Here is a 27,757-nt window from a genome sequence, read left to right as displayed (position 1 = left end):
TTTTCAGTCTTCATGCAGTTATTATTGAGATCACCACAAACATTCAAACCTTACAGCACAGCACAGTAAATACTTTTTTTTTTTTACAAATAGTAAAAAGAGACCTATTGTTTGAAGAAGACAAAAAATTAAAATGCTTGCTATACATATTCAAATATCATAATCAGCATTGTAAAGATAAGTATCTATTAGGAATATCTGCATGTGTTCAAATTTTTCATTAAAAAATGCTTTTACCCTTCTACTGTTCTTAAATAAAAAAAATACTCACATACATAGAAAGCTACCTAAGTGATATATACCAAATTCATTTGAGGGAAATAATAAATGATTACTGAAATAAAGCGAAAGAAGAAGAAATCAAAGCAATTTCCATTAGAAGTCATGGCTCTATGCTCACTGATCGGCTTCATAATCATAGCCAACTTATTTTAATCAAACAAAACATTGGAATACCTCAGAGGAACCACAAAATACCGCATGAATACTTCAATTTACACATCACATCCTGCTTGAGCTGCTATGGTGCCAGTCGCTCATGTTGGCTGTGCTCTCTCTTGTAAACATGCACAGCACTGGCTCTCCCTCCACGCTGTGAACTCAGGGGGGCTTCCGCTGGGCTCACGGGGAACCAGTGGAGGTTGAGGAGTCGCTGCAGGCTGCCCCTCAGCCCTCAGGAAAAAGATCTACATTTTGTAACGTCCATGTGTGTGTGTGGGTCCCAGAGGGAGCGGGCAGCCCTGTGGCCGGCCAGTGCTGCTTTACAGGATGGCACAGAAAAACTTCTTCTCCCTGAACGGGTTTTCAGAGGCAGGCACGGGTGACAGCAGAGGGTCCTCCTTAGCGTGGGCTTCGCAGTACGACATCAGGTCGGCCGCCGCCTTGGACACCTGCCAAAAAGTATTTAATAAGCCAATTTGTCTCTCCCCTCACTCTGGCTGAGATTGCTTAACAACTCAGGCAAATGTGTGATGGTTTAGGCATGCAATTTGCACTAAATGAGTGCCTATGCTTCCATTATTTCTTAACTAAATTAGCCTCCAGTGCAAAACTAAAGGAGCAAACTTCAGACTACATTGAGTGTGGATATCGAAGAGATTGTTTCCTCACTTTTATCCGGTCAATGTTGGCCTCCATCTTGAGCTGCTCCACCAGTTTGCGGGCCTGGGCGATGCTGGCGGTGTTGTTGCTGGCCATGAGGCTGCTGAACTGGGCCACCTGAACACGGACACGACTACACAGGGACACAAGCCTTGATCAACACACGACACTTGTCCAATGGATATCATGTTGCATATTTCCTTCTCTGCAAGTGTTAGTGTCAGTGTTTTTACAACAGATGCCTTTTCCTCTCCAGCACGCTGTTTCAAACTGTCTCATGTGCTGGAAAACAACACCATGAGAGAGGAAAAGTGGGCTTGATTAGCTTGATGCTGAGCACTTTCCAGAAGCACTGAATCCATAAACATTACTGTGATCTGAACACATGCAAAGGTGGGTATATTTGTGTACATTTGTGATGAACGTAATCCATTTTTCCCCAGTTTAAACAGTAAGTCTTTTTTTCTGTTAACTTGAATGGTTGGTCATGCCTCTGAATTTTGAGGGTTATCATTTTAAGATAACGGAATTTAGAATAGCATATGATAGGGTGTTCCAAACTTCCTATGCTAATATATGCTGGAAGAATTAAGACATTCAAGTGCAGTTCTGGAAGTCACTTAGTATATAAAGCTGTTTGTTGGTCTAGTACTCTTCGCTTATACATATTATTTTCACTTATATTTACTTATTTTTACAGAAGTAACCATAAACAATCTGTATATATTTGCTGTAATTAGGAGCATTTCAATTGGTTTGTCCAGAATTAGCCACACAGTGTAAAAGGCAGCTACAGGGTTCAAATCATGGAGAAAACTAAAAAATGGACAGAAATAGATACATGTTTTTTACTGGACAGTAGTGAAACATGTACAGAAAATATTAAGAGACTACCCTACATGATCCGTTTCTCTGGTTTTACTATTTATAGGCAATGTGTTTAGGGAAATTAACATGTGCGTCGTATTTCATAAATAATGTTGCCAGGGACATAATTTCCTCTGAATTCCAAATAAAAATATTTAGGGCATTTTGCAGAAATGACAACAGCTCAAAACAACTGCTCAAATAATGCAAATAAATGACTACTATAATTATAATAGAGAATAAAAGAGGTATTACTCAAATTTAAATTTATCTGAACTTTGAGAGCATTCAAAAATCACTATGGTGAAATAACCTTGACTGCCAATCACAGCTTAGATATCTTGACAGGCTCTCTACTAGTCTTTCACGTTGCTGTTGGGTGACTTTATGCCATTCGTAGTCTGCAAATTCAGCTAACTCTGCTTTGATTGGTGAAATGCCTGGAATAAAATGGCTGCCATACATGTAGAGATGCAAATTTAAGAAAAACACATTAAGTGGTCTCTTAATTTTTTCCAGAGCTGTATATATATATATACTTGACACCGGACACTATACCTCAAATCTCACTCCAGTCTGTTTCAGCCAATAACTTGGTCCCTTGAGTCTTTCAGCTCAAGGTTACTTCGTTTTCCCTCTGGTTAGACTCCTGCCTGTAGGAAGGGTACAAAATTCTTTACATCCAACAGGAAATCAGGGTAGGCTTCATACCACTGAGACACAATAGATCACTGTACCTCATTTACCAATGTCCTCCAAGGAAAGATTTTTTTTTAATTTGTTTATGATAAAAGTCCTAACAAAAAACACAAAAAATCATTAGGTGTTTTTAAATGGCAGAACTGTTCTCAGCTCTGCTCTTATAATAATGGATCCCATTGTCTTTGTAAGTTGAATAAATCCCACATAAGAAAACACTGGTGAATGCCAGAACCTTCTTAAAAACTTTCTTAAGAATATGTCTTCTTAAGAACAGTTGGTAAACAAGTATTGAGTTTTTATGCATACAGGAATACTCCAGTATATCCAGCCTCATTATTATCAGCTGTATGTTTACTGTGTGGTATTCCTCTGGACAATAATTATCTGAGCCTGGAAAGAACCAGAAAGCCCACTGACACACAAGGCACCTATAATAAGCTGATGAGTAACTGCTGAAGCACACTTAGAACAGAAGCAGCTGCCCATTGGCTTCCACTGTGAGTGCGTTTTGAGTCAAGGGGTTTTCAGTTCTTTGTAAGTACCAGGGAAACCTAATTATTGTCCATTGTGGTTGACTGTATACTGCAGGTATGGCAGGTGGAGATTAGGCTGAAAACTGCTGGGATATTTTTTATTACATATTTACTTAGTGAATAATAATAGACATGGCCTGACCACTGAGGTGTGGGGTGGGGGTTGGCATCACAGATTGCTCACTGCATGACACCATCTCGCAGTTATTAATATGATGTGTGTGTATATTTGCCTGCGAGTGTGAAACTCGTTGTTGTGTCATATTGCCACATGGACACCAGTGCCATGCTGTGTCAAAGTTTGTGTTCACCAAAATTCTTTCTTAGATCACAAACTAAACAATATATGACATTACCAACAGACTGCTGAATACAGATGAATACTGCTTTTACATTAAGACCCCACTCTACTCTCCTGCTTATCCAATAAGACCCCACTCTACTCTCCTGCTTGTCCAATTAGACCCCACTCTACTCTCCTGCATCTCCATGAAGACCCCACTCTAACCTCCAGAAGAGATGAATACTTTATCCAGTTATAGACCTCTATCAGTTATGAATACAGACACAAACATTATAAGTGTTTAAAATTAATGTAAATCAATCTACCAATTATTAATAATTAAAGCTTAATGAAATCTAGGCATTAGTCTACGAACCAGACAATAGGCCCCATTCTATACATTTTCTTGAGAAGACATTTCTTATTGAAACCCGCTTATGCAGTTTTAGCCATCCATCATTATAAGAGCATGGCTGGGCGCTATTTTGCAGTTTAAAAACACATCATGAATTAGGAGTGGACAATGTGACAATATTTTATTGAATGTGATACATTTTGTTATGGTGATACAGGCAAGCGTACTGTGGATATCATGTTGTTCAATTACTGTACAAATGAATACAAATCACTGTATTGAATTATTGAATAGCAGTTTTTAAGAATCTGACAGTACTGATGCATTTTGTGCAATGTACCGTAAAACCAGTCTTTAAATATTGTGATATAACATTTTTACCATATCACCTACGCCTATCAGGAATCTGACAAAGACTTTTTGTTAGGACTTTTCTTAGGAAGATACTGGTGAATGAGGCCCAATGTGAGAAAGACTTTTAATAATAAGTACCAGAATCATATTTAATAAGCCTAAGATGTAAACCCTAATAGCCAATCCACAATCAATAAACCTGCCCTATCACTATTTAGACATACATCCACACAAATGTCAACAAAATTCCAACAATTATATACATGAGCAATATTAATTACATCCACTACTGTAAATGTTGCTCCTCCAATATTCCCCTTTGCCTCCCCCCAGGACAACTGATGATAATTTGTACATGCACACACACACATATCTAGATGAGTGTGTGTGTGTATATATATATATATATATATATATATATATATATATAAATATCAGTCATTATAGTCTTCCGATGAGGGGGAGCAGGGATCGTGACAGGCCAAAAAACACAAGTGTGTGCGTGTGTTTGCAAGACAGGACGCATGCTGTTAAGCCTTGTGTGGTGTACTACCACATGGATATTGATAGCAAGCTGTGATGCACCTGTCATGACTGCGAGCTCAAAGGGTGTGTGGTGTATTAGAGTTTTTAATCTCAGTGGGCCCACCAGCAGAAAGGTTAACCACAAAGGCCTACTAATGAGAGTGAACAGCAGGGGGCGCCAGAGCGTCAGCTGTCACAGTGACCTCATTCTCATTAATGAGTCCAGCTCAGCTTGCTGCGCTGGCTTCAGTATGTCCAGGAGAAAAAAGGGAGAGAGAGAAAGAGAGAGCAAAAACTGAAAGGGTAAGCTTAAGTATAGAGTTTATTCCCAGTCAAACATGCGCTGGCCAACAAATGAGGAAATGAAAAAATGGTGCAACTCATCAGAAGGAACAAGGGTTCAGTGTATTTTGTTACCCCTTAACTAATAAAAGCTGGCTAATGAAGTCCAGTCTCATGATGTCAAAATCCTTATTGATAACATTTCCACTCTTACCACATTATCTGCAATGACATTTCCTGCCCTCATTGCATTATTGCTCCTGGAGTCACTGTGTCACTTTCTAATCAGCAACTAACGATATTATTGTTGCGATCGGGAAGCAGAACACTGTTTTATGGAAGGAGTGAGTCATTGGGTGTTCGGCATTAAAGCAGTATTTATGCTGCAGCTCAGGTCCCCCCAGACTGACCACTACTGGCCTTGGTGTTTACGCCTCAGAACGAAGCGAAAATCCCCCCAACCCCTACCTCCACACATGGCATTTACCTGCCAGGATCATTTCTGAATATGTTTACAATGTTTCCATGAATGTCCTTCATTATTACTTCTTTGCATTTGAATAAAAAAAAGGGCAACTGAAACCAGTAACCCCTCTTTTGCAACACACATCAGTTGCTAGGCAACCGAGACAGAGAAACATCCAGAAGAGGTGAAACGTTCCACTCTGAAATCAACAGCGTGGCCAGACCCAGGCCAAGCATTAAGGAACTCTCGTTTAAAGAGCAGAGAGCAGACTTGAGCACCATGCTCTTAAAGCCCAGTCACAGTAAATCACCAGCAAGCAGGTTTTTAGACGATCAGAACATCAACACACGTCTCGAGACCTTCAGCCGTTTAAGATCACAGTTCCTGTTTGTGCTCACAGCTTTACCTTATAGGGGCTCGGAGAGAGAGAGAGAGAAAGGGGGAGGGAGAGATTGAGAGAGAGAGAGAGAGAGAGAGAGAGAGAGAAAGAGAGAGAATGAGAATGAGAGAAAGAGAGGGAGAGAGAGAGGGACAGTGAGAGATGGCAGTGCCAGTTACAGGAATAGGAACACTGGGCACTTCAACCTGAAAGTGTCTTGCCAGACAGAGAAAATAAAGGTTTTCATATGATCCAAGCAATGCTCAAGTACAGATTTCTCATGTAAGGATTTAATTGCATTAAGCAGCAGGAGCATCAGTGAGGTCAAGATGATGGGTGATCACCATCCCACCTCATCCCCAACTGACCAAAGAATTGGATGGAGCACCAACCATCATTCCAGTAAATACATAGTTCTTCCACTGCTCCACAGCTCAACGCTAGGGGGCTTTATACCCCTGCTAGCCCACGCCGGGCATTAGGCATGGCAGCTGAATTCATTCCTTAAAAGGGGTGTCCACAAACATTTGGACACACAGTGTATTGCACTACGGCTTGCGATATATATATAAATACAATGGTTAATTATGTAATACGGTTTAAGACTACTAAACCTCCATGTTTCATCATGAAACACAAACATTCATTTGGACCTGTGATTGGTCAAGACACTCACAGTGCACAATACAACAACACTGTGACTGATTGGAGGGCTCATTTGCATATGTCATTAGTATTTCAAATGTCAATATTGTGATAACTATCTATTATGTAGCCATCGCTAATCTGTCTGTGTTCCTGACACCTTCTGTTTACTTAAAACCTCGATTGATCACTTCCAGAGAGGATGTGTTCATCAGGGGTGAGTTTGGGAGAGGGGTGCGGATGGTTTTGTTTAATCTGGACTCCTGGAATGAAGACCATATGTCTGCTCTTTACACAGTGCCGCCCCTTACTGGTAGGCTTTTTACACAGCTCTGCCCCCTACAGGTATGCAGGATGGAATTAAGGCATACAAATGGTCCTCAGGGCATCTAGACTCTTCACCAGATACCCTTGAGTCCTTTGGCAGCCTTGTCATATTCGTTACTGTCTGTTGTACAACTGAAGATTTGAGGAAATTCTATTCAATTTCACTAAAAGGGTCTTTCTCTACTGTGGTATGTATTGTTGAGGGTACTTATCATCAAAGCTGCAAGAATATACCCACTGTTTGTAGCAGAACAATGCAGAATGTAATGCCACCCTAAAAGACGTAAGCTAATGCAAGCATTACTCTGGCCTATTCACATGTAAACTCAAATAAGGAGTCAATCACATAACGTTCAGTACGGATGATAACAGTCATAAAAGAGGGTACTTTAGAATGTGCTCCACTCTACCTACTGTCACACTGCTATAGTTTGCACAGTAAATTTGCACAAATTGTTCACCTTTTGGGCTCGCATAAACCTCTCAGTGTTTATTCAGGGTGTAGTAATGTTCATTCGACTCAATCCTGAGTTTTTTGTCTACAGTATCTTTACCTAGGTGTGATATCCTGGCTGAAAATATGCAAGAGCAAGACATTAAAGTCACAGCTTCAAAGCTAGAGTGATGTCTTCTGAGATTTCTCCAAAAAACTTAAGGTAGCGCTAACGTTTCTAACAGCACCATTAGCACAGGACAGCTAATGATGTTAACAAGAACATTAGTGGAGATCAGTGGTCACCAACTTTCCTCCTGGACTACTTAATTACAGAGCTCAGTTTAAACCTAGACCTAATACATCTAATCCTGTTGATCCACCTCTTCTGAAGGGGTGATTAGCTGGATCCGATTTAACAGATAAGGGTAGGAGATAAACTGTGAGAGAAGGCAGATCTCCAGGATATCCAGACAAAGGCGTAAATACACTCAGGACAACGGTCATGTAGAGTGCTCAGACAGGGCACTGACTTTACTCTTCAACGGGCATTTTAGTCTAAATCTAGGGTGTAATATGCTACTTGTTGTGCCATGTAGCATTCTGATGCACAGTCGTGTATCTCTCAATGTCATCAGTTTGACAACATTCAAAAATGTATCCAACTACCAGCCTGCATTATACAAATACTGCATTATATTAACATTAGTTACCTGGCTTCTTTTAGCATTAGCCAGCTAATGTAAAACAGTGCATTTAGTTCCGCCCCAAAGGTTCCCCCCACCCTCAAGACGCATCATCAGAAGGGGGTTTTGCAAGTGTTTAAACTGGAAATTTCACTGTCTTCACATCTGCAGAATCTCTGAAGATGTAGTGATGGGTACATTTGGGCCAGAGCGCCCTTTTAAAGCATGGTTAGGTTTGCTTAGGTTGCCATATTTCCCTATTTCTCCAAAGATTTGTGTGCAGACAGAGCACCCTCTTCCTCTTTCCTACCCCATCGTGCTCTGTCTCATACTCATTTCTAACACATTTTCTCTTCCCTGTTCCTGCAATCTGACCTTTACTGTTGAAACTGTTGTTCTCCGCCGGTTCACTTCTGTGGCCTTCACTGGGAGTAGGTTCTGTTCTCTGGCCTGTAAAAAAAAAAGAGAGAAAAGAAAGAAATCCGTGCGGTCAGCATTTACATGGTAATCACACTAGCAGAACGTGTAATAAATTGCTATGACAGATGTTCCAAACTTGAAGCAGCATTATGAAGAATTGGTATCTCTTCATACTAGGATTATCCTACGGTCGGGAAGTGGGAATTACATTTTGAGCCACCCTATACATGCTTTTCTGGACAAGCTGACAGGTATAGCACCGTCTCTGAAAGTGAAAGAGGCGTGTGGACTGAAGTGGTGGAGTTATATTACCAGATTGTACACGAATATGAATGTTATGCAGTTCTTGCAGGTGTTCTCCTGCCCACTGAGCATCACAATTAAAGTAAAACTACTCCATAATGTTGCTTTAAGTGTAATGTAGGAGAGTTTTTCAAAGGTGATATCATTTCATATCGATTTCATATTTTTGGAATAATAAAGACAAAGAATTGAGAACGCAGACTATTTCAACTGTGACCCCCCCCTTCTCTCTCTCTCTCTCTCTCGCTCTCTCTCTCATTGTGATAAACGGGACAGTTACTCTGGCAGAACAGCTCTGCAGCGGCAGGGAATTCCATCGTCATGAATCACTTCCACACAGAACGTTCCAGCAACGTTTCATCTCTCCACATTTCCCCTGTGTAAATACAGACTGAAACCGAGCCGTTTAGACACAGTGTCCCCCCAAAAAAGCTGAGAGTCAAGGATTCTGAATCATCACTAGAACATTATATCCAAAATTTCAATGTTCCTCTGACATAACTCACTATGTGCGAACACATAATTGAAGGTTTTCCACTGGAAGAGTTCAGAAAATGTACTGCAGGGACCTGAAGCCAAGCACACCGCAACAGCTCAAGTTTTATGGCCATTGAATAACACTCCAAGTGGCTTCCAGAGAAACCGAGCAGAGGGCACAGGCCTGTTAGTGTGCCTGCGGTCAGTGGCTCAGCTGTTAAGACTGCTCACTTCTTCCCGCCTCACCATGGTCTTTGTGAGAGAGTACATTGTTCCCCAAAGGCTTGATTGTATCAACCGATTTTACACTTTTTTTTTTGCTTACTAAAGTTCATACTGCACTTTTGAGCATGTCTGCATGTATGCATTCCTCCTCAGCACTTAACAGGCCGAAATGCACATTGGCAGATCTGCTTACACTGTCCCATCGGTTGTTAATTATCTCTTCCGTCTGTCTACGTGTGTGTATGTTTGGTAGCAATGGGTGGTGTGGTGACATGCCAGAGATTGCCATTGCCATTTGAACACCAGTGCACAGACCTGACTGCCTGAAAGGAATTTAAAGCTCATCAAGAGATGCATGAAATCACTCTCAATGTTGTCTTCTTTGCTAAGCTCTAACCCCACCTATTTTACTGGGATGTTTTTGCACTGTTGTCATTTTTCAAATACATTTTGTCTAGGGCATTGCTGTGCCAGTTTTGTGGGTGCATTAGTTTAGACTTTTAGTTTAGTTTAGGACTTGTGTCATTGTGCCACCAAATTCAAAATGAATGGAGATAGAATGGCGAGGGACCCGGGGGAGTTGCTGCCTCAGCTGTTCAGAGAGTATAGAAACTGGAAATACAGTCAACATCCGCTGACACTGTGACAGGATGTTGGCTAAAAACTTACAGAGATAAACATGAGGCTTTTTTATTTCTAAATAAAAAACTACAAGTGACACACTACTTATTGTAGTTATCACTTGTAGTTGTAGTTTTTTACATTGACTTGAAGGTTTTTTGTCCATCTCTTGTAAAGCTGTTATTTTGTAGATCCAAGGTTATACTTGCATGAAAGTAAAGATATATAGATTGTAATAGTGAGTGAAAATACCTGTCCACAGTATTCATGTATGCCAAATATGACCAGGCTTTTATTATCTGCTTGTTGGACAGCTAACATTCGATTTACATAATGAGCCAAACCTTGTGTGAAAAGACAATTAAATAACACTTATCCTCTTATCCTTAAGTCTTAAAAGCTACTTATATTCATTGCTTTAAAAATTATTTTCCTTTACATAACAAACACATCTGTAGTAGTCACTGTCTTCCGTTTAGTAAGATGGTATCTGTGAAAAACTTGCATAGCTGTCATCATAACAATTTTATATCTCTCAGTTCCTCAACACTTGTAGATGGATAGTGAAATGTTTCTAATAAGGTTAATCAGGGGAGGATATTTACAGCTTACAAAAAAAAAAGAAAGAAAGTGAAGTAATTCATATGAGTGTGATCTTAAGCAGTTGTTATTCTGAGTTTAATTAAAAAACATTGTTATTAAATACAGGAAAAGACAGAAAAATAAAAAAGATGGCTGAAGTCTGATCAGGTAACAATGTTTATCCTGTGTATTTACATATACTTGTTGGACGTGCAGCCTATCTAAGAATGTACATCATTGCTTGCCTTGCCTACTTTTTATTGATCTGTGTCTGTTTTTGGAGGATGGAAAGCGTTTAAGTGATATTATTATCCTAATCATAACTATGAAGTGACAGCTCTACTGTTTACTAATCTCTATATAAAATATCTAATGATGCCCAAGGTATTTGCTCTGTCATGGATATCTGAAGCCTTCTCCTTATCTTTTTCTTTTTAAAGTTATTATATTCAAAGTCATTTTGGATCATTTCTATTGGTCCATTCAACATGAAATTCTGATGTGGGGTAAAGGACAACTTCCAGACACATAGTATGCAAAACAAATAAATAAAAATGGAAATACAAGGTTTTTGCACAACAGTCATGGTATATAGTTAATTATAGATCATTTTATAGCATTACTGTTGATCTGTTACACGTGAAATGTTCTGACGATACAGCTTGCTAATGTGATTAAATGAGATACAAAAATGTGCAAAATTTGAAAAAAAAAAAAAAAGAAATAGTCAACTGTGGGAATTAAACCACAATCTGCAATCAATGCTAATGCATGTGAATGTGCGTATATGTATGCGTGTTCCTTTGCCAGGTCCCAACAGACACAAGCAGCTTTAATAATTCATCGTCTGAGCCCCATATGGCAGAGAGAAGGAGAGATTTTTAATTACACTGCTCTGCCTTCACACCAGGGGTCTCCCACTACTTACTTACACCCCTGTCTCCAGTCTAACAAACATTTACTGTGTCTCAGATAATGTAGACTTTTACCAGCTATGCCATGTCCAGTCACACCTACTTAACCAGTAAATCTCCAAACCCTCAACAAAGCATGGTGTGATTCTCTTTTTAATATTCATATTTTTTACATGAATTATTTTGTTTTCACTCTTAGCTCATTAAACGTTTGGAGAATTTCTGCCAAATGTGCAGATTTTCAAGGGGCCATGTCATGAAAATTTTGTATTTAACATAATCATATATTCACAATGACGTTCTAAGGAGTGTTTCATCCCAGACTGTGTTTTGAATGAGGCACAATTCAAAAACATTTCAAGGAAGTCAATCAGAACAGAACCCATTTGCCTGTTTAGGAAATAAAGACAGGGTGGAAAATGATCATGCAGAAGTTTATAAAAACTTGCAAATATCAAAAACAGACCTTAAATAAAATACAAAAACAATGCAGGTTATGGGCCTTTAAAATTATATTGAATTATATATTTATATTGAGGCCATATGTGAGGCTGTGTTTGAAATTCAAGAAGATGTTTTATTAGGATTTCAATTGAATACAGTTACTGCAGAATGGCAAAACATACTTACATACACACACTTGAACAGAAAAAAGCCAGAGCTGTAGACTCAAACTTACTAGAGCAAATGCAAATACAGTTCCTAACAGAACTATGGAATTAATCAGAAAATGTGTCATTACATTCAAATAGTCCATTACATTCAAAATGATCATAACTACACTTCTAAGGGTTAAATAAAAAACAAAATCCTGCCCGGAAAGGAGTACTGTATGGGATTTGAGCTTACACTTGAAAAGTTTCCACTTGTAACCTTTGCCAAAATGTCACACCAATATAACGTTTAGCAGCAATGTGCAAGACGACTGAATTCAGGTTGTTCTGCCTGCACACGTCTCATAAACGCATGAGTCAAATGGTCTGCGAAAGGTCTATTCTTTGTTTATGAAGTGCTTTAAAATGCAAACCTTCTTGACCTGGTTGTGGCTTACAGCTTACAGCTACGGCCAGCTGCAAATGATGAGGACACACCTAACAAGCCTTACCTCTACATTTTCCACCAAACACTTGAGGAAACACACACTAACGGCTTCAGCCCTGGACCTGAGCTGAAGATGGAAAACTGTTTTCATAACGTTTGAGAGAATTTGTGCAAAAAGAAGTCTAGTGATTTAATGACAGCAGAAGCACAGCCTGCAAGTTAGTGTATATATGTAATACTCTGTTGCATTTGCATTGTACCAATTACATACCATGATTTTATATATATATATATATATATATATATATATATATATATATATATAATATATAAAATCATGATATGTAATTGGTACAATGCAAATGCAACAGAGTATTATCCTCAAAAGTAAATCTGTAACACAGTGTATATATATATATATATATATATATATATATATATATATTTCTTTTTTTTTTTGTATATCTATATGTGTACAGTTATAACATGCACATGGTTAAGAGAAAAAAATTAAGAGACCAATTGCAGGTCTTTCAGCACAAAACGCTTTTAATGGTTCCAGGTCCAGAATAGGGATAGGGTCATGAGTCAATACCAAAATTCTAAAATCGGCGGTACTAGTACCGAAAGAAACCGAAACTGTCACAGCCGTTATAGATACATGAGATACATCCAGATTTCTCTGGAACTGATAGCGGCAACATAGTAAGCCCACACATGTAGTTGGGAACAAGAAGACGCAGGAAGGTAACCATAACAACAATATATGGAATGGCATTGGGAGTTGGTCAGATGATCAGGGATCAGCATACAAGTGGTTTCCAGAGCATTCAGACATTAGCTTGTTCAGGCTAACTCTGCAGTGGCTCATAACTACTGATATTACGACGCCGTGTATGCAGTTACCTCTGCGGTTTTCTTGCCACTAGAATCGACACACTGGTCTGACCTACTTATAACCAGAAGGGCAGAGCTCAGGTCATCTGATACCTCCTAGAAGCGGTGTGTTGGTTTTACCTACTTATAGCGGGGGTCTGGTAGTCAAAACAGGTCTGGAAGTCTTTATACAAGTCAGGTCAAGAGGCTTTTATTGTCATTCCATCTGAGCACAAGTACATAGTGAGCGAAATTTCATTGCACACTAATACTGACATAACGACTGCTCGATTGCACTTCATGGTTACATGCCAATGCTGGACTAGATACTAGGAACCAGGTCAGTGGTCTTAGTGTTCTTATCAACAAGCTGACCTGTTGGTTTTTAATGACCAGGCTGGGTACCACTGCTGACATGCTGGTTAATTGAGTTTCATAACACAGAACTGTTTGTTTTGAATATTAGCAGGTTTCCTGCCACTGTTTTTTGTAGTATTAATATTTTGTCTTGACATTTATTTTATCTAGGCTATGCGCATTATTTTATTCATATTTCAAGCAGCTGAGCAGTGCAATAAAGGTGCTGCGCCTGGGTCTAACATCTGTAAATAATCTCTGTTCTGACGGTCTGCTCTGAATTGTGCCTTGTTCCAATGAAAGTCCTGGCTGAAAGACTCCTTCACCATGAATAGGCGGAGCTAAACAGCTGGAAGTTATAATAGTGTTCTGGTATCGTGACATCGCCCGTCCAGAGAACACTTTGTTTCCAGGTGTGTGTGTGTTGCTGTGCCTTGAGTATAAACATGGCTTCCTCCAGAAAGGGCTACTGGGCTAAGAATGCCCAAAACTCCTGGGATGTTCCAAACAAATGAATGCACACACACACAAACACACAAAACACTGCTAATAAATACACTATATGTCCAAATGTTTATGGACACCCCTTCTAATGCATGGATTCAGCTACTATAAGTTGCAACCATTGCTGACACAGATGTGCAAATGGACACACACAGCTTATCTAGTCACTGTAGAGCATTGAGCTGTGGAGCAGTGGAACTTTGTTCTCTGGAACGATGGATAATGCTCCATTCAATACTTTTGGGATGAGGTGGTGTGGTGATCATCCAACATCCTGACCTCACTTACACTCTTGTTGCTGAAGCCAATCAAATCCTCACAGCAATGCTCTACACTCTAGATGAAAGCCTTCCCTGGACAGTAGACACAGTTACTCCAACAAAAGCAGGATGAACTCAGAAGAAACAATGAATGAGATGATGTCCAAATACTTTTGTCCATGCAGTGAAGATTTAGCAACTCAATCCTGAATTGCAACCACTGACATCATTTGGAAAGTTCTCCTAGCTCTATTAAAGCATGGGTATGTTCCACTTGGCTTTTTCATGCTCACGGCATGAAGATATCATCAAAAATCACTGTCTCCACCCAACACTGCAGCTATTTTAAGAGTGACCGCTGTCATTAAGCTCTTTGTCAAGAGTTTCTTGAGAAATTCCTGGAATAACTTATTTTTTAAATTATTTTTCTTAAAAAAAGCCCACTTGTAACATGTTGACTCATGTACTATACTTCCATGTACCATCATTTTTACATGACAATTTCACTATAAATCTGCTATAAAAAGCACAATGAACCTGCTTTTTTGGTCTAACCTTCTTAAAGGTTTCTGCAATTCAGTTTCAGCTCTTCTGTTCTGGGTCTAACATCTGTAAATAATCTCTGTTCTGATGGTCTGCTCTGAATTGTGCCTTGTTCAAATGGAAATCCTGGCTGAAACACTCCCTCACCATGAACAGGCGGGGCTAAAAAGCTGGAAGTTGAATAGGCGGAAATGTGTTGGTTTTTGTGACATCGCAACAACAATGCAGTAAAATGGGCTGTTTTGCAGCTTTGTTTGCATGTTTAGACAGGACGTGTGAACTGCACAAACTTGATGGCTTCATACTATATCAAAGTTAGTTTGTTCGGTTGAGAAAAGGTCTATTTTCCATTATATAGGCCCTTTAAAATGGCTTTAAATTGTCAATTACAATAGTTTTTGCTAAGTAAATAGACAGTGAATGCAACACACATACAGTTCTTGCAACAGGCTAACACTGTTTTTATCAGTCTGTTATAAAAATATTATTGTTATTATATTAAAAACTTTTCTTAATCATGACTGTAAACCACCCCCACACAGACCAGAAAGTGATAAGACTAAACAAGACTGTCAGCTTTTGTTTTGTGGCTTTTAGGGCTCTTAGGTCACTGAGTTATAGACGTATGAAAGCGTAGTCGGACCCACATGGCTAAAAGTATTTCATTGTGAGAAAAGCTGTTGTGTGAGTGAGTGTGTGTGGGTGGGGGGATTAGACTGGGCACCAGGCAGATGGGAGGTGGTGCCTTAAAACTCGGTGATGACTGATTTGACACTTTGCAAGGCTTAAATGTGGTTCTATATTGACGTAAGGAGGCCATGAATCACACTATGCCAGAGGCACATTTGTGTAAGTGTGGTCTTTTCTTTTTGTAGTCCTTACTGACTGTACCAATGTGATGGATAAAAAGACTACCTGAAATACTGTATATACTTCTTAAAACATTGTGCTTTCTCTGAAGGGAATGTGCTTCTGTGGAACATTTGAACTATGTCACACAGACGTGTGTGTATGTACAAACACACACATACCCCATTCTACTGCTTATTCATTCATTTCCACTCATTACTATTTTTTTAGGAGAAGGAAACCAGAAGGGCATAAAATGGTGCTGCAAAACCTTACACATGTGCAATGTCTGGTATACATGCATGTATGTCACAGCACACATCCGTAATGAGGCTTCCACTGTTACATAACAAGTCTCATATCCGTGGTTACCACGCGAGACAAAAAAAATAGTGTTATAATAATAAGAAAAAGTGCACACTATAGAGGGCTATAGCAGAACAAAGGCCCATGGGAGATGTTCCCCAGGCTGGCTCCGAAGCATATTGCTTCAATATTTAAGTGTGTTGCCAGCAGGCATATGGGCCCCATTCAGAGCTATAGAGAAGCAGTGAATGATGAGCTACGGTGGATGTGTAGGCAAAGAGCACAGAGTGCCCAGCCTCCATTTGTACAGTCAAAACAATGTTGCCTTCTGAATGCAACATGAAGAGGCGAAACTGTTCAACAGTTATGAGAATGAATTCATGGGGGACTCCTCGGGGATTCCTCTTAAAATATCCCTCCATTCTTCCTCCCTCTGCCTCTCTCTTCATCTCTGTTTCTCCGGTCTCTTCTTCATCCCCTCCCCCATGCTGTCCTCAGCCCTTTCTCGAGGAAAAATCTTCTCAAATGGGTGCCAACACACACATACAAATGCAAACACACACACACATACACTCACACACGCCCCAAAATTTGCTCCACATTGCAATGAGTGATGTTCTACATACAGGTCCTTTAACGCATCGAGGTCCTCCAGTGGTCTCCAAGCCAGCCTGTTTTCTTCCTCTCAATGCTGATCTACACTGACACACATGCAAACGGCTGTGGACGAGTGGTGCTTCCACGCAACACCGCCCAGATGGAACATTCTACGCACAACCCCACATACAGAGAGAGAGAGAGAGCCTGTTCACAAGGCATATTAATCAAACACACATGAACACTGAGCAAACACACATATAAGGAAAAGCCAGCGTTCGGTTTCCTCCAGAGCCTATGCTGATGACTTCTGCTGTAACATGTCCACCTAAACCACCTCACAGATGGACTTCCTTCACACACTTGCGCGCACCCCTCAGCATACACGTCCGCACCTTATCTTAAGCTGGTTCTTCCTTTCCCACAGTGAGCTGAGGGGAAAGAGAAGGCAGAGAGAAATCAGTGGCTTACCTTCTTCAAGAGACTGTGGATCTATGTTTACTGCCTCTCCAAGACACCAAAGGTAGCCCAAGTGTGTTTCAGTAGTAGTAGCCAAAGATTCTCACAAACACACTGGACCGCTTCCTCACACTTTGGTAAAACCAACACAAGCATACACACACACACACGCATGCACGCACGCACACATGCACACACTGTCTGCTACAGCACTCTAGCTGACAGCCTTTCTCATGCTCCGCCCATCAGCTAGCGGAATTGCTCAGGAAGCCGACTCAAACCCACTTCCCCCTCGCTTACAGCGCACACGCACACACACACACGCACTGAAAAACACACACAGTTACACATACCTACAATGTTGCCTTGCCGAAAAGGGACTAGAAGAGGTTCTTCACCTGCAGCAGTGCTTCTACAGCTGCCTCATCAGCTGCAGTTGTGGCCTTTGCTCTTTTTCCAGCAGGCACATTTTAATGTCAGGGCACCTGTGACACTAATTCCAGTGGGTGTGATGATGTGGTGCAGATGCAGCACAGTCTACTCTGTGTAGTTTCGCCGCTCTCTGGATGTTTTCGCAGCACTGCACAGCTCCTGCACAGTGCTGACAGGGAGAACAGATAAATGTGCACAAGTGCCCCTCCCCCCAGTGAGTGTGTGATTGAGGGGGAGAGAGAGAAAGGGGGGGGGAGTGGGGTGAAGAAATAGATAGAATCAGGTAGGTGAGAAAAAGAGAGAGAGAATAATAAGAGAGAAAAGAGAGAGAAATGAGAAATGAGAGAAAGAGAGGGGAAGAAAGAAGACAAAGAGAAACAAAAGGAGGGAGGGAGAGAGATAAGAGCGAAAGGTAACAAAGAAAGGAGAGAGAGAGGTGAGAGAAAGGAGAGAGAAAATAAAGGGGGTAAGAGAAGAAGAGAGGAAAAAGGAGAGAAAAAGAAAGAATGGAGTCCAAGGAATGAAAGGGAGAAAGAGAGAGACAGAGAGAGAGAGAGAGAGAGAGAGAGAGAGAGAGAGAGAGAGAGAGAGAGAAAGAGCGAGAACACCCCACCTTTTCTTCCTTGCTGTATACATGTGCTTTTCTGTATACATCATTCACATGTGCATAAGCACACACACACACACACACACACACACACACACACACACACACACAGCCTGGGCTGATCCATGCTCCTGTAATCAAAAGCCTTAATCTTTAGACTCACATTATTAGAGCCACAGAAGATTAAAAAAAGAAATTCCAGACGGCACCCCATGGACAAGCACACACACACACACACACACACACACACACACAGACTTGGGGTAAAAGTTGAAATGTTACAGTGGTGTATGGGTGTATGTGTGTATGTATGTATGTGTAAAGATGAATGGAGTACCAAATAGAGTGAAATACAGAGGGGTTTGGATGGACTAGTAATAACAGCAGTAAAACACTGGTTAAGCTTGACAGCTTTGAAGGGCTGTAATCTCTGATCTGATTAGTAATATTCATAAAATCGGCTAATAGAGTAATCCCAAAAACCTTTCTGCACATTCTGATTACTTACTAAAGCATGGCCAAATACTGTAGAAAAAAATTTCGGTCAGGGACCATCAAATTGGGTTTTTACTGAAAGTTGCAGCAGCACTCTGGATCCTCTACACTTAATGTCTTTTATGTAGTTTGTCATCGCAAGAAATGCTGTCTGTTTCTGCAATTTCCGTTTAGGTTGTTGGTAGCCTGCACTGCTGTCCTGTATTGGAGGAATTATCTGATAATTAAACTATAATTATCTGCCTCAGCAAGATGACTAATATTTCACACTGATATTAGATTACATTGTTATTGTACCTGGTATAGGCAACACTGCATTGCTGCACTAAATGACCTGCATTTGATTCATTTTACTGCATTTGTAACTTCATATAAATAAATGTTGTCTCAATTCTGACATTTTGTTTATGATTATGTATTGGCTGGAGTTGCAGCAGTATACTGTTTTTAGGTATAGTGTGGTATGAAAATGGATGGTTATCATACCATGTATAAAATAAATTTAAGTGAGTTTTAAAAACTAATTAATCAATCAATTAAAGGAGAAAATATTCAAAAGATGAATCCATAATCAACATAATCATTAGCTGGAAATCATGTGCAGCTTTCTTATTTATTTATTGATTTTCAAAAGGAGACATTTTACATATACTTTAATTAATTAATTGTTTATATAGTAAACTACAGTAAATGTTTTGTTCAACCAAAATAAACAGGTTTGTTTAACTGTTTTCATTCCTTTAAGGGTTGTGTGTAATTCTAAGAAGAAAAATAATAAGATGAAAAACAACAACTGTAAGAAGAACTGTAAAATATCTTATACTGTGATACTGTAAACCTGTGGTATTTTCAGAGACAGTTACCATACTGTGAAAATACAGTGCAACCCAAGTACCAACAGATATGTGTGTGAACTATATCAGATACTATCATTAGCCTAGAATCCCCATATCGGCATCACTAGTCTACACCTGAACAATATTTCAAACCAATATTTTTTTAGTTATACTAGGTGGATTACATTTCTATATGTTGTATGTGTATATGTTGGCAGATATGTACTTGAAAGATATCAGCATTGGTCCATAATTTCAATATTGGTGCAGCTCTAAATGTAGTATTTATTTTTTTAATTAGAGTAGCCTGAGTGTGTGTCAGGGATTTCGGTCATGGGCCTCCAGCACCAGGCAGGCCACATGATGAACAACATAAGACTATGATGAGCATAAAGACAAATAGTAAATAGTAACTGGTGTAAGTGTTAGTTTGTGAAAGAGAAAGAGAGAGAGAGAAAAAGAGAGAGAAAGACTGTGTGTGTGTTGTGTGTGTGTGAGTGTGTTTCAATTCAAATTTTTGGCCATCTGGTGTATCTAGCAGCTGCTGGCCTGCCCCATTGCCCTGTGGGATTACCACGAGGTCATCAGTGAAGGCACTGTCACCCGGAGCTTCACACGTGCCCAGTGAACAAAGGCTGCAATCAGCCACTCTCCTAACGAGATGCACGCGTACGTAAGCACGCTTGGCTTGGGTGCTCTCGTACTGAAGAACGGCCCTTATCTGCAGCATCAGTTTCAACTAAAGCCTCCTCGCCCTAGCAGCAGACAAATTAAATCACACATTGTGTTGCATTGCAATGCAATGAGCTACTCAGTAGCACTCCCTTATTAAAAAATAAGAAAAATAATTGACAAAGCAGTACAGCAGCTTGAGGAAAGGGTGATGCTGTATACTGATGTTAATTTCTTATCCTCTGCCCCATGTCAAACGGAAGCGAACGCCAAGTGACACACAGGCCGAGAGCGAAGAATAGAGGGAGGGATAAGATGAGGAAAAATAAGTGGAAGGGAATGAGAGGGAGAAAAGGAGGGAGGGGAACAGGGAGTATGACGAAGAGGCTGATGAAATGGATTTCCCCTCCAGTTTCCATGGCAACAGTAGTGGTGGATGAATGATTTCCTGTACAGCTGGGTAGCTATGAGGAATGGGGGACGAGATGTGCGAGCTGAGACGGAGCTGTATGTTCTTTTTTGCGAGAAAATCAAACGCTTAAGACCGAATGTATTATTTAATTATCGACTAATCCTTTTTCTAATACACTACATCATTACATCTAAATCTGTTGGCGCAGTATGCAAACAATCCCAGCAAAAGAGCGGCGTGCAGTTACTGAATAACAGATCACTTAACCAAATCTCATTTACAGTATGTCAATCTTACACTGCTTCAAACTCAACTAATGCTTATTTTATGTGCGGTTGCCCCTGCATATGTGTTCTTGTTGCCATAACCACTCCTACTATACACCAATAATGCTGGGTTGCAATATTGTAATAATATTAGTTGCCATTAGTCATTAATAGTGCCTGTCATGTTAACACGGTAAGTGTGAGAGACAGTGGAAGAGAGAAATAGAAAAAGAGTGAGAGAGATGATTGGTCTGCATCATTGCAGAATAAATAGCTTCATGTGACTCAAAATACAACCCACACCTACTGCTGACGCTACTGAAACTCAGCCTGGCAGGTGAAGCAAGGAAGAAAGGAGCACACTAAATATATGGGGTGGGCAATATGCCACAAATATCACAGTAATTCAAGAATTTCAGGTTACATGATATTCATTTTTGTTTAACCACTAAAAAGATGGAAGGAAATTATGAAAAAATTATGATGTCAATGCTATAAAAATTATCAAATTCAACATTTGATTTAAATGAACTTTTCTTAAAACTCCAGTTACCGAGGGCTACATATGCTGTCTTTGTAATGAAACATATAGTTGACCAATGTTCTAGACGTGCTGATGATATCTATAATATATTTATTACTACAAAGTCATGCTGTATAATTTATCATAATAATAAATGTAATGTTGCAAAGGTTGCTGGTAAGATTTCACTAGCCTGTAGAAATATATGCATAATATTCATTATTATAGTTAGGGATGCATAATAATAATTATCTGCAGATAATCACATTGTTGTTTAGAGTAGAACAATATTTGATATATTTCAGCGTCACTGAACCTGCTTCAGTGACGCTGGACTACTGCACTTGACTGCATTTGTAACTCTATAGTAAATACATGTTACATTGCTCTGTAATGCTGTTGCAAGTAGATGTGGATCTAATTTCAACATTTTATAAATGTTTACATATTGGTCTCCACCCAGTATTCTCATATTGGTACATCCTTAATCATGACAATCAAGTCAATATTCTTGGCAGTGAGGACTTGTCAGAAGCCCAGACAAGAATACTACACTTGCTGTACCTGTTGAACGTTATAGACAACATAATCAAGCTTACACTGTTATTAGTTCAGTGTTTTTTAGTCTGATTCCAATCGTCTTTCAGTGCGATCAGCCAATATCGATCGAGGACGAGGCTGGACGCTACATTAACCTCTCCGGGTAAACTTAAAACTCTCTTTTAAGATGACATGTACTTTATTTTTGGAACCAACCACATTGTTGCAAATACAACCCGAAAGGGCTACTCAGCATTACTCTAGCATTAAAAACACCATCACTTTGGGTGTGATTCCTTTTGCTTTCCGACTGTTGCTGCTGTACTTTTGGCTTGATGTTTTGTGCTGTTAGTGGTGCTTGTTAGCTCTGATATCTTCTGGTACTCACTTTACTAGGCTGAGTGATGTACTCTGGAAAGGTGTATCCAGTTAGTGGTGTTGAAGTCTTTACTCTGCTTCCTCCATGAGACACGGTAGTTTTACACATTCTGCGAATATGTGAGTGTGAGTCAGGTACAGTAAAAAAAAAAAAAAAAAGTTAAATGCCAGACTGACGACTGGCTTTGATGAATGTCCGCAGCTGTGTGCCAGCTCTATAGATCAATAGTATATGATTGAACAAGGAACTGCAGAGTCACATATTTTGCCTGGAAATTGGCCCATACTAATACATAGCCAATCAATTCTTCCATCTCTAGTTAATAGGGTTTTATATTTTGAACACAGATGCTATATTTTCTTGCTATAGGTGTAGCAGTATGCTGCTCGGCAAACGGCTTAGCCATATTTTAACAACCTCACTACAAAAATATCAATGACAAATGTCTTATTCAGAATCAGTGAACTGAACGGAAGCACTGTTAGCTTTATGTCTGTATGGTCTGTGTTACAGCTACTGTACTACAGTTGAATTACTGCATCAATCCTACTATGGATTTACCAGTTTCCAATTCCTACAAACCATTAATCAATTTATCATCTGACTAAAACCAGCCCACTCTCCTCTACCTGCAACACATACTGATACTGAGCATACACATACTGATTGACATGCACATAATAAGTGTAATGATAATAATAATGAAGTCACTTAATGAATATATCCTGACCTTTATTTAAAGACGTATGTAGGTCTGTGAGGGTTAGCTGGTAACAGTGATGCTGTTTCACTACAGCAGTGGTGCTGTTTCACTACAGAGCCTGGCTGGGTCAGCATAAGCTGCTCCCACACAGATCCAACACTGCCACCTTGTGACTATGTTAATTAATTATATCTTAAGAACTGACTATGCACTATGCAAGAGTAGCCATATTACCTTCACATTATACTAAAAAGGGGCTGATATCATTTCAGTAATGAAACAACTTGCCACATAACTATAGCCATGCAGAAAGCTAAAAGCTTAGCACTGTTTATACTATCCCTTCTTTTCTGGTAGACAACCACACGAAATGACACACGCAAGACGCCAGCCACACTGCCAATGAAGTGAAGAAGTGGTTGAGGAGTGAGGAAGCTCAGGTGACGTCACAGCAACATAATCATAAGATTTAAACAGAATTGGGAAACAAGAAACTTGTGGTACTGTGTTGTGAAAAAGAGGCACCCAAAAACCACCACATTTTTTTTGTAGTTTTATGTACACAGTTGTAATTTGACTGTGCTAGTTGTCACCCTATTTTTATGATGTGTCTACTATGTGATCACTGTCTTTTTTTGTCGGCAATAGTAGAGAATAGAGAATAGTATCTTTTTTTCTATTCTCTTAATTCTTCATTCGTATCCATTCTCGTCTTCATGCTGGTGGCATGAATTTCCCCTTGCTGAATACACATCTCGTCCTTTAAATGAAGACTAATTTTAAACCTTCCAACTTTGCTCTGTGTAAAGGTAAAATTGAAATGTGGTATACCTGAAGACTTCAGTTAGGGGAGCTACTCTGGCTAAGGCACTGGTCTGGAGGATCAGCAGCAGCCACCCCAAGCTAGTACTGAACATTTACTGGACATTTACGCTGCCCGCTGCATCCGCAAAGCAACCAGCATTGTGGATGACTCCACCCACCCTTCACACAGTCTGTTCTCCCTCCTGCCATCAGGAAGAAGGTACCGCAGCATCCGGTCCAACACGACCAGACTCTGCAATAGCTTCTTCCCCCAAGCCATCAGACTTCTCAACTCAACTCAACTTCTGAACTGATGTCTTTTCTGTTACATGCACACTCTCTCTCTCTCTCTCTCTCTCCAACCATTTACCCCAGATAAAATAGGAAGCATTTTTGCACAAAGCATTGCACTAATAACTTTACTACCTCACTGGACTCAATATTTATTACACACTGCATAATTTCCACACTACCGCCAATTATTTATTATTCTCTGTCTGTACTGTGTTGTGTTGTCTGTCCGCACTTGTATTAATACAAGTGTACAATAAAACCCACTTGACTTGACTTGACTTGACTTGACTTGACTTGAACCCAAGTGCAGTCTGTAGAAGCCAGCAGAGGTCAGAGTAATCTGAAAAGATGATCCAACCATCTCTCGCAGCCTGTGGATCTTGTCACTTCGTTGGGAAAATCTTAAATCTGTGCACTACCTAAGTATACCACCAACAGGACTATCCAGCATGCTTTATGCCACCTCTAGCAGGCCAGTAAACATTGCCAACCCTAAAGTGAAACACACTGAATCAGTAAGGACAATCTTGGGTTTACAAATTGCTGTGTGTTAACATTTACATTGGCATATCATTTGAGAGGATCTTTTCAGTCACACAATGTTTTCAGAGATGTTTAGTAGTCTGCCTTTCCATTAAAAAACAGGGGTGATGTGGCTTTTAGGCCATGCTTACATTAATTAGACCAGGGAACGTTAGCCACTGGATGCTAGCTAAAGTATCAGAGAGCTAAGTCTGTTCTCCATGTCACTGCAGTCGTTTTGTCTTTGCATGTGTTTTAATAAAAATGTGAGTGCTATATAGCTGCATAACTTCTAATTGTTCTGTATTATATTGATATATATATATATATATATATATATATATATATATATATATATATTGTTAGACATCCTATTAAAATGAATGTTAGGCGATGCAGAAGTCAAGATAAAGCTGATCTTACCGTAGAACAGCGTGTTAACAGGTGCGAGCTGTAACAGTGGTCCATCCAAATCCTGCAGTTTAAGCCTTCACCAGTTTTAGCAGTGAAATAAACTCAGTATCTGAATAGCGAGATTCTAAATTAGCTTACAGGTCTGTTTTCCCCTCGTTTGACGGACAACCGCTGAGAGACGCTGTTAAGCAGTGATTGGTTGAGAGCCGTGACAGTGTCTCATCCTCAGCGCTCCAGCCAGCTTTCCTGCGTGAGCTGGCATCACCGCTACCGTTACAGTGGGAAGTGCCTGCTGCTGTAACCAGAGCCATGTTTTTACCTAGCTAACAAAAAGGGGACTTTAATGAATTCACTATGACTGCTTCTGTATAAAATAAACACATACAAAAAAGTATTTAGTCAGCCACTGACTGTGCAAGTTCTCCTACTTAGAAAGATGAGAGAGGTCTGTATTTTGCATCATAGGTACACTTCAACTATGTGACAAAATGAGAAAATAAATCCAGGAAATCACATTGTGGGATTTTTAAAGAATTCATTTGTAAACTATGGTGGAAAATAATTATTTGGTCAATAACAAAAGTTCAACTCAATACTTTGTAACATGTCCTTTGTTGGCAATGACAGAGGTCAAACGTTTCCTGTAAGTCTTCACAAGGTTGGCACACACCGTTGCTGGTATTTTGGCCCATTCCTCCATGCAGATCTCCTCTAGAGCAGTGATGTTTTGGGGCTGTCGCTGGGCTACACAGACTTTCAACTCCCTCCACAGATTTCCTATGGGGTTGAGGCTGGAGACTGGCTAGGCCACTCCAGGACCTTGAAATGTTTTTTTACAGAGCCTCCTTCATTGCCCGAGCAGTGTGTTTGGGATCATTGTCATGCTGGACGACCCAGCCACAATCCATCTTCAATGCTCTCAATAATGGAAGGAGGTTTTGGCTTAAAATAGCATGACACAAGGCCCCGTTCATTCTTCCCTTAACACAGATCCTGTCCCCTTTGCAGAAAAACAGCTACAAAGCATGATGTTTCCACCCCCATGCTTTACAGTAGGTATGGTGTTCTTGGGATGCAACTCAGCCTTCTTCTTCCTCCAAACCAACAAGTTGAGTTTTTACCAAAATTTTCGATTTTGGAGCCAGAAATCTTGCTTGTTTGTGGGTGACCAAATATTTATTTTCCACCAGAACTTACAAATAAATTCTTTAAAAATCCTACAGTGGGATTTTTCTAATTTTGTCTCTCATAGGTGAAGTGTACCTATGATGAAAATTACAGACCTTTCTCATCTCTCTAATTAGGAGAACTTGCACAATCAGTGGCTGACTACATACATTTTTGCCCCACTGTACATACATACGTTTTGTTTTTCTTTTTGTACAACACGCGAACCACACTGCTTGATAATTGTTTTTCACCCAAATAAAATCTACGTTTTATTTTGTGGTTTTTAATATTTTTAAAGTTTTTTTATTTGGCCTCTAAATGTATTAGATTTGAACGAAGAAACACATTGTCTAAAACTAAGTAAAAATAATGTTGACTAGCTAGTTAGTTTTAGCTAGTTTTCACAAAATGTTATTTGTCATAAAGTTTTTTTTCCATTTTGGAGATCCAAGGTTTTTGTTTGACAGCGACAACATGCAGTGTTGCACAAAATCCTTAGCTCCAAAAGCGTTTCTATTGGTCTACTCATCATGAGATTTTGACACAGTGTAAACAACAACTGCCAGATTCAATGATGACAAAAAAGTAGAAGACTGTAAAAGTGGAGATACAAGGTGATGTTACATGATCGAAAGTAAGTTTGGGTTGTGTTGCAGCCAGTGACCCGGTGAGGTACCAATTGATTCAACAATTTTTTTGGAAGCAAACATCACAACCTCTTAAAAGAAACACTGAAGATAAAAAGGTGATCTTCTACAGTTCGATCAGTCCGAACAGTCCTAAAGAGAAAACCCACAACTGACTACCTCAAGCTGAAAGTCGTGCCCCTCACAGTATACCTACTCATTCGAGCAGCTCTTTTTGATGATAGATTGATATTAACTGGGGCAAGAGCCCTGAGGTCCCATGAATCTCAGATTGTTGAAGACTTATTTAGACATCTTGCAGTCTGCTGTTGGGCTGAACTTGATCTGGTCAGGTTGTTTTAAGTGTTCTCTACTCTGTGTTGAGACTGTGTTGTTTGCACACTGGAATGGCTGATTTCTAATTGTTTTGTCCTAATAAATCCATTTTTCAAATTATTAAAAAAAAATATCCATGTGTTTATGTAAATGCCCTAAAAAGAGGATATGTGGACAGACAGTTCACCAAGACGACCTCTCTCCATGACGTGCATTTAATGAATGAACAGAAAACGGTTGATTGGGTCCCTCTACTCCCCCTGCTGGCGGTTTCAGGTATTGTTAGCCAAATGCATGAAATAGCCTCAGATAGCCCTTTTCACAGTTTTAAGAATATTTAAATGCCTATTTTGATCCTACACATTTATATGTGAATATGTAAAAAATAAATATAAGACAAGCACTTTGTTTTACAAAACTGTAGATTTTGGAATTAAACTAATCTGATATTTAC

At 39.7% G+C, this 27,757-nt stretch overlaps 1 protein-coding gene across 4 annotated transcripts; it reads right to left on the bottom strand.

Moving 5' to 3' along the window:
* gng2 (guanine nucleotide binding protein (G protein), gamma 2) lies at positions 1-25,351 on the bottom strand. 4 transcript variants are annotated; one of them, XM_072677761.1, is made up of 5 exons: positions 25,181-25,351; positions 8,314-8,388; positions 2,527-2,621; positions 1,111-1,234; positions 1-890 (listed from the first exon to the last, which is right to left on the bottom strand). In XM_072677761.1, exons 4-5 carry the CDS (start codon positions 1,195-1,197, stop codon positions 762-764), a joined length of 216 nt encoding a protein of 71 aa, XP_072533862.1. In that variant the 5' UTR covers positions 1,198-1,234; positions 2,527-2,621; positions 8,314-8,388; positions 25,181-25,351; the 3' UTR covers positions 1-761. The 4 variants fall into 4 exon arrangements, with proteins under 4 accessions (XP_072533862.1, XP_072533864.1, XP_072533861.1 ...); XM_072677763.1 differs by lacking the exon at positions 25,181-25,351 and adding an exon at positions 17,626-17,843; XM_072677760.1 differs by lacking the exon at positions 25,181-25,351 and adding an exon at positions 17,285-17,517.
* Between the last annotated feature and the right edge of the window lie 2,406 nt (positions 25,352-27,757).

This window comes from Salminus brasiliensis, chromosome 4 (genome assembly GCF_030463535.1).
Source record: "Salminus brasiliensis chromosome 4, fSalBra1.hap2, whole genome shotgun sequence".
Taxonomy (NCBI): domain Eukaryota; kingdom Metazoa; phylum Chordata; class Actinopteri; order Characiformes; family Bryconidae; genus Salminus; species Salminus brasiliensis.
Note: the sequence above shows the minus strand (reverse complement) of the source record. Positions and strands in the feature narration are given on the sequence as shown.

Excerpts from the sequence above, each read along its gene's own strand:
- gng2 (XM_072677761.1), bottom strand. The coding sequence starts at position 1,197 with ATGGCCAGCAACAACACCGCCAGCATCGCCCAGGCCCGCAAACTGGTG. Across the intron at positions 891-1,110 it reads CCAACATTGACCGGATAAAA|GTGTCCAAGGCGGCGGCCGA; the intron begins GTGAGGAAACAA and ends ACTTTTTGGCAG.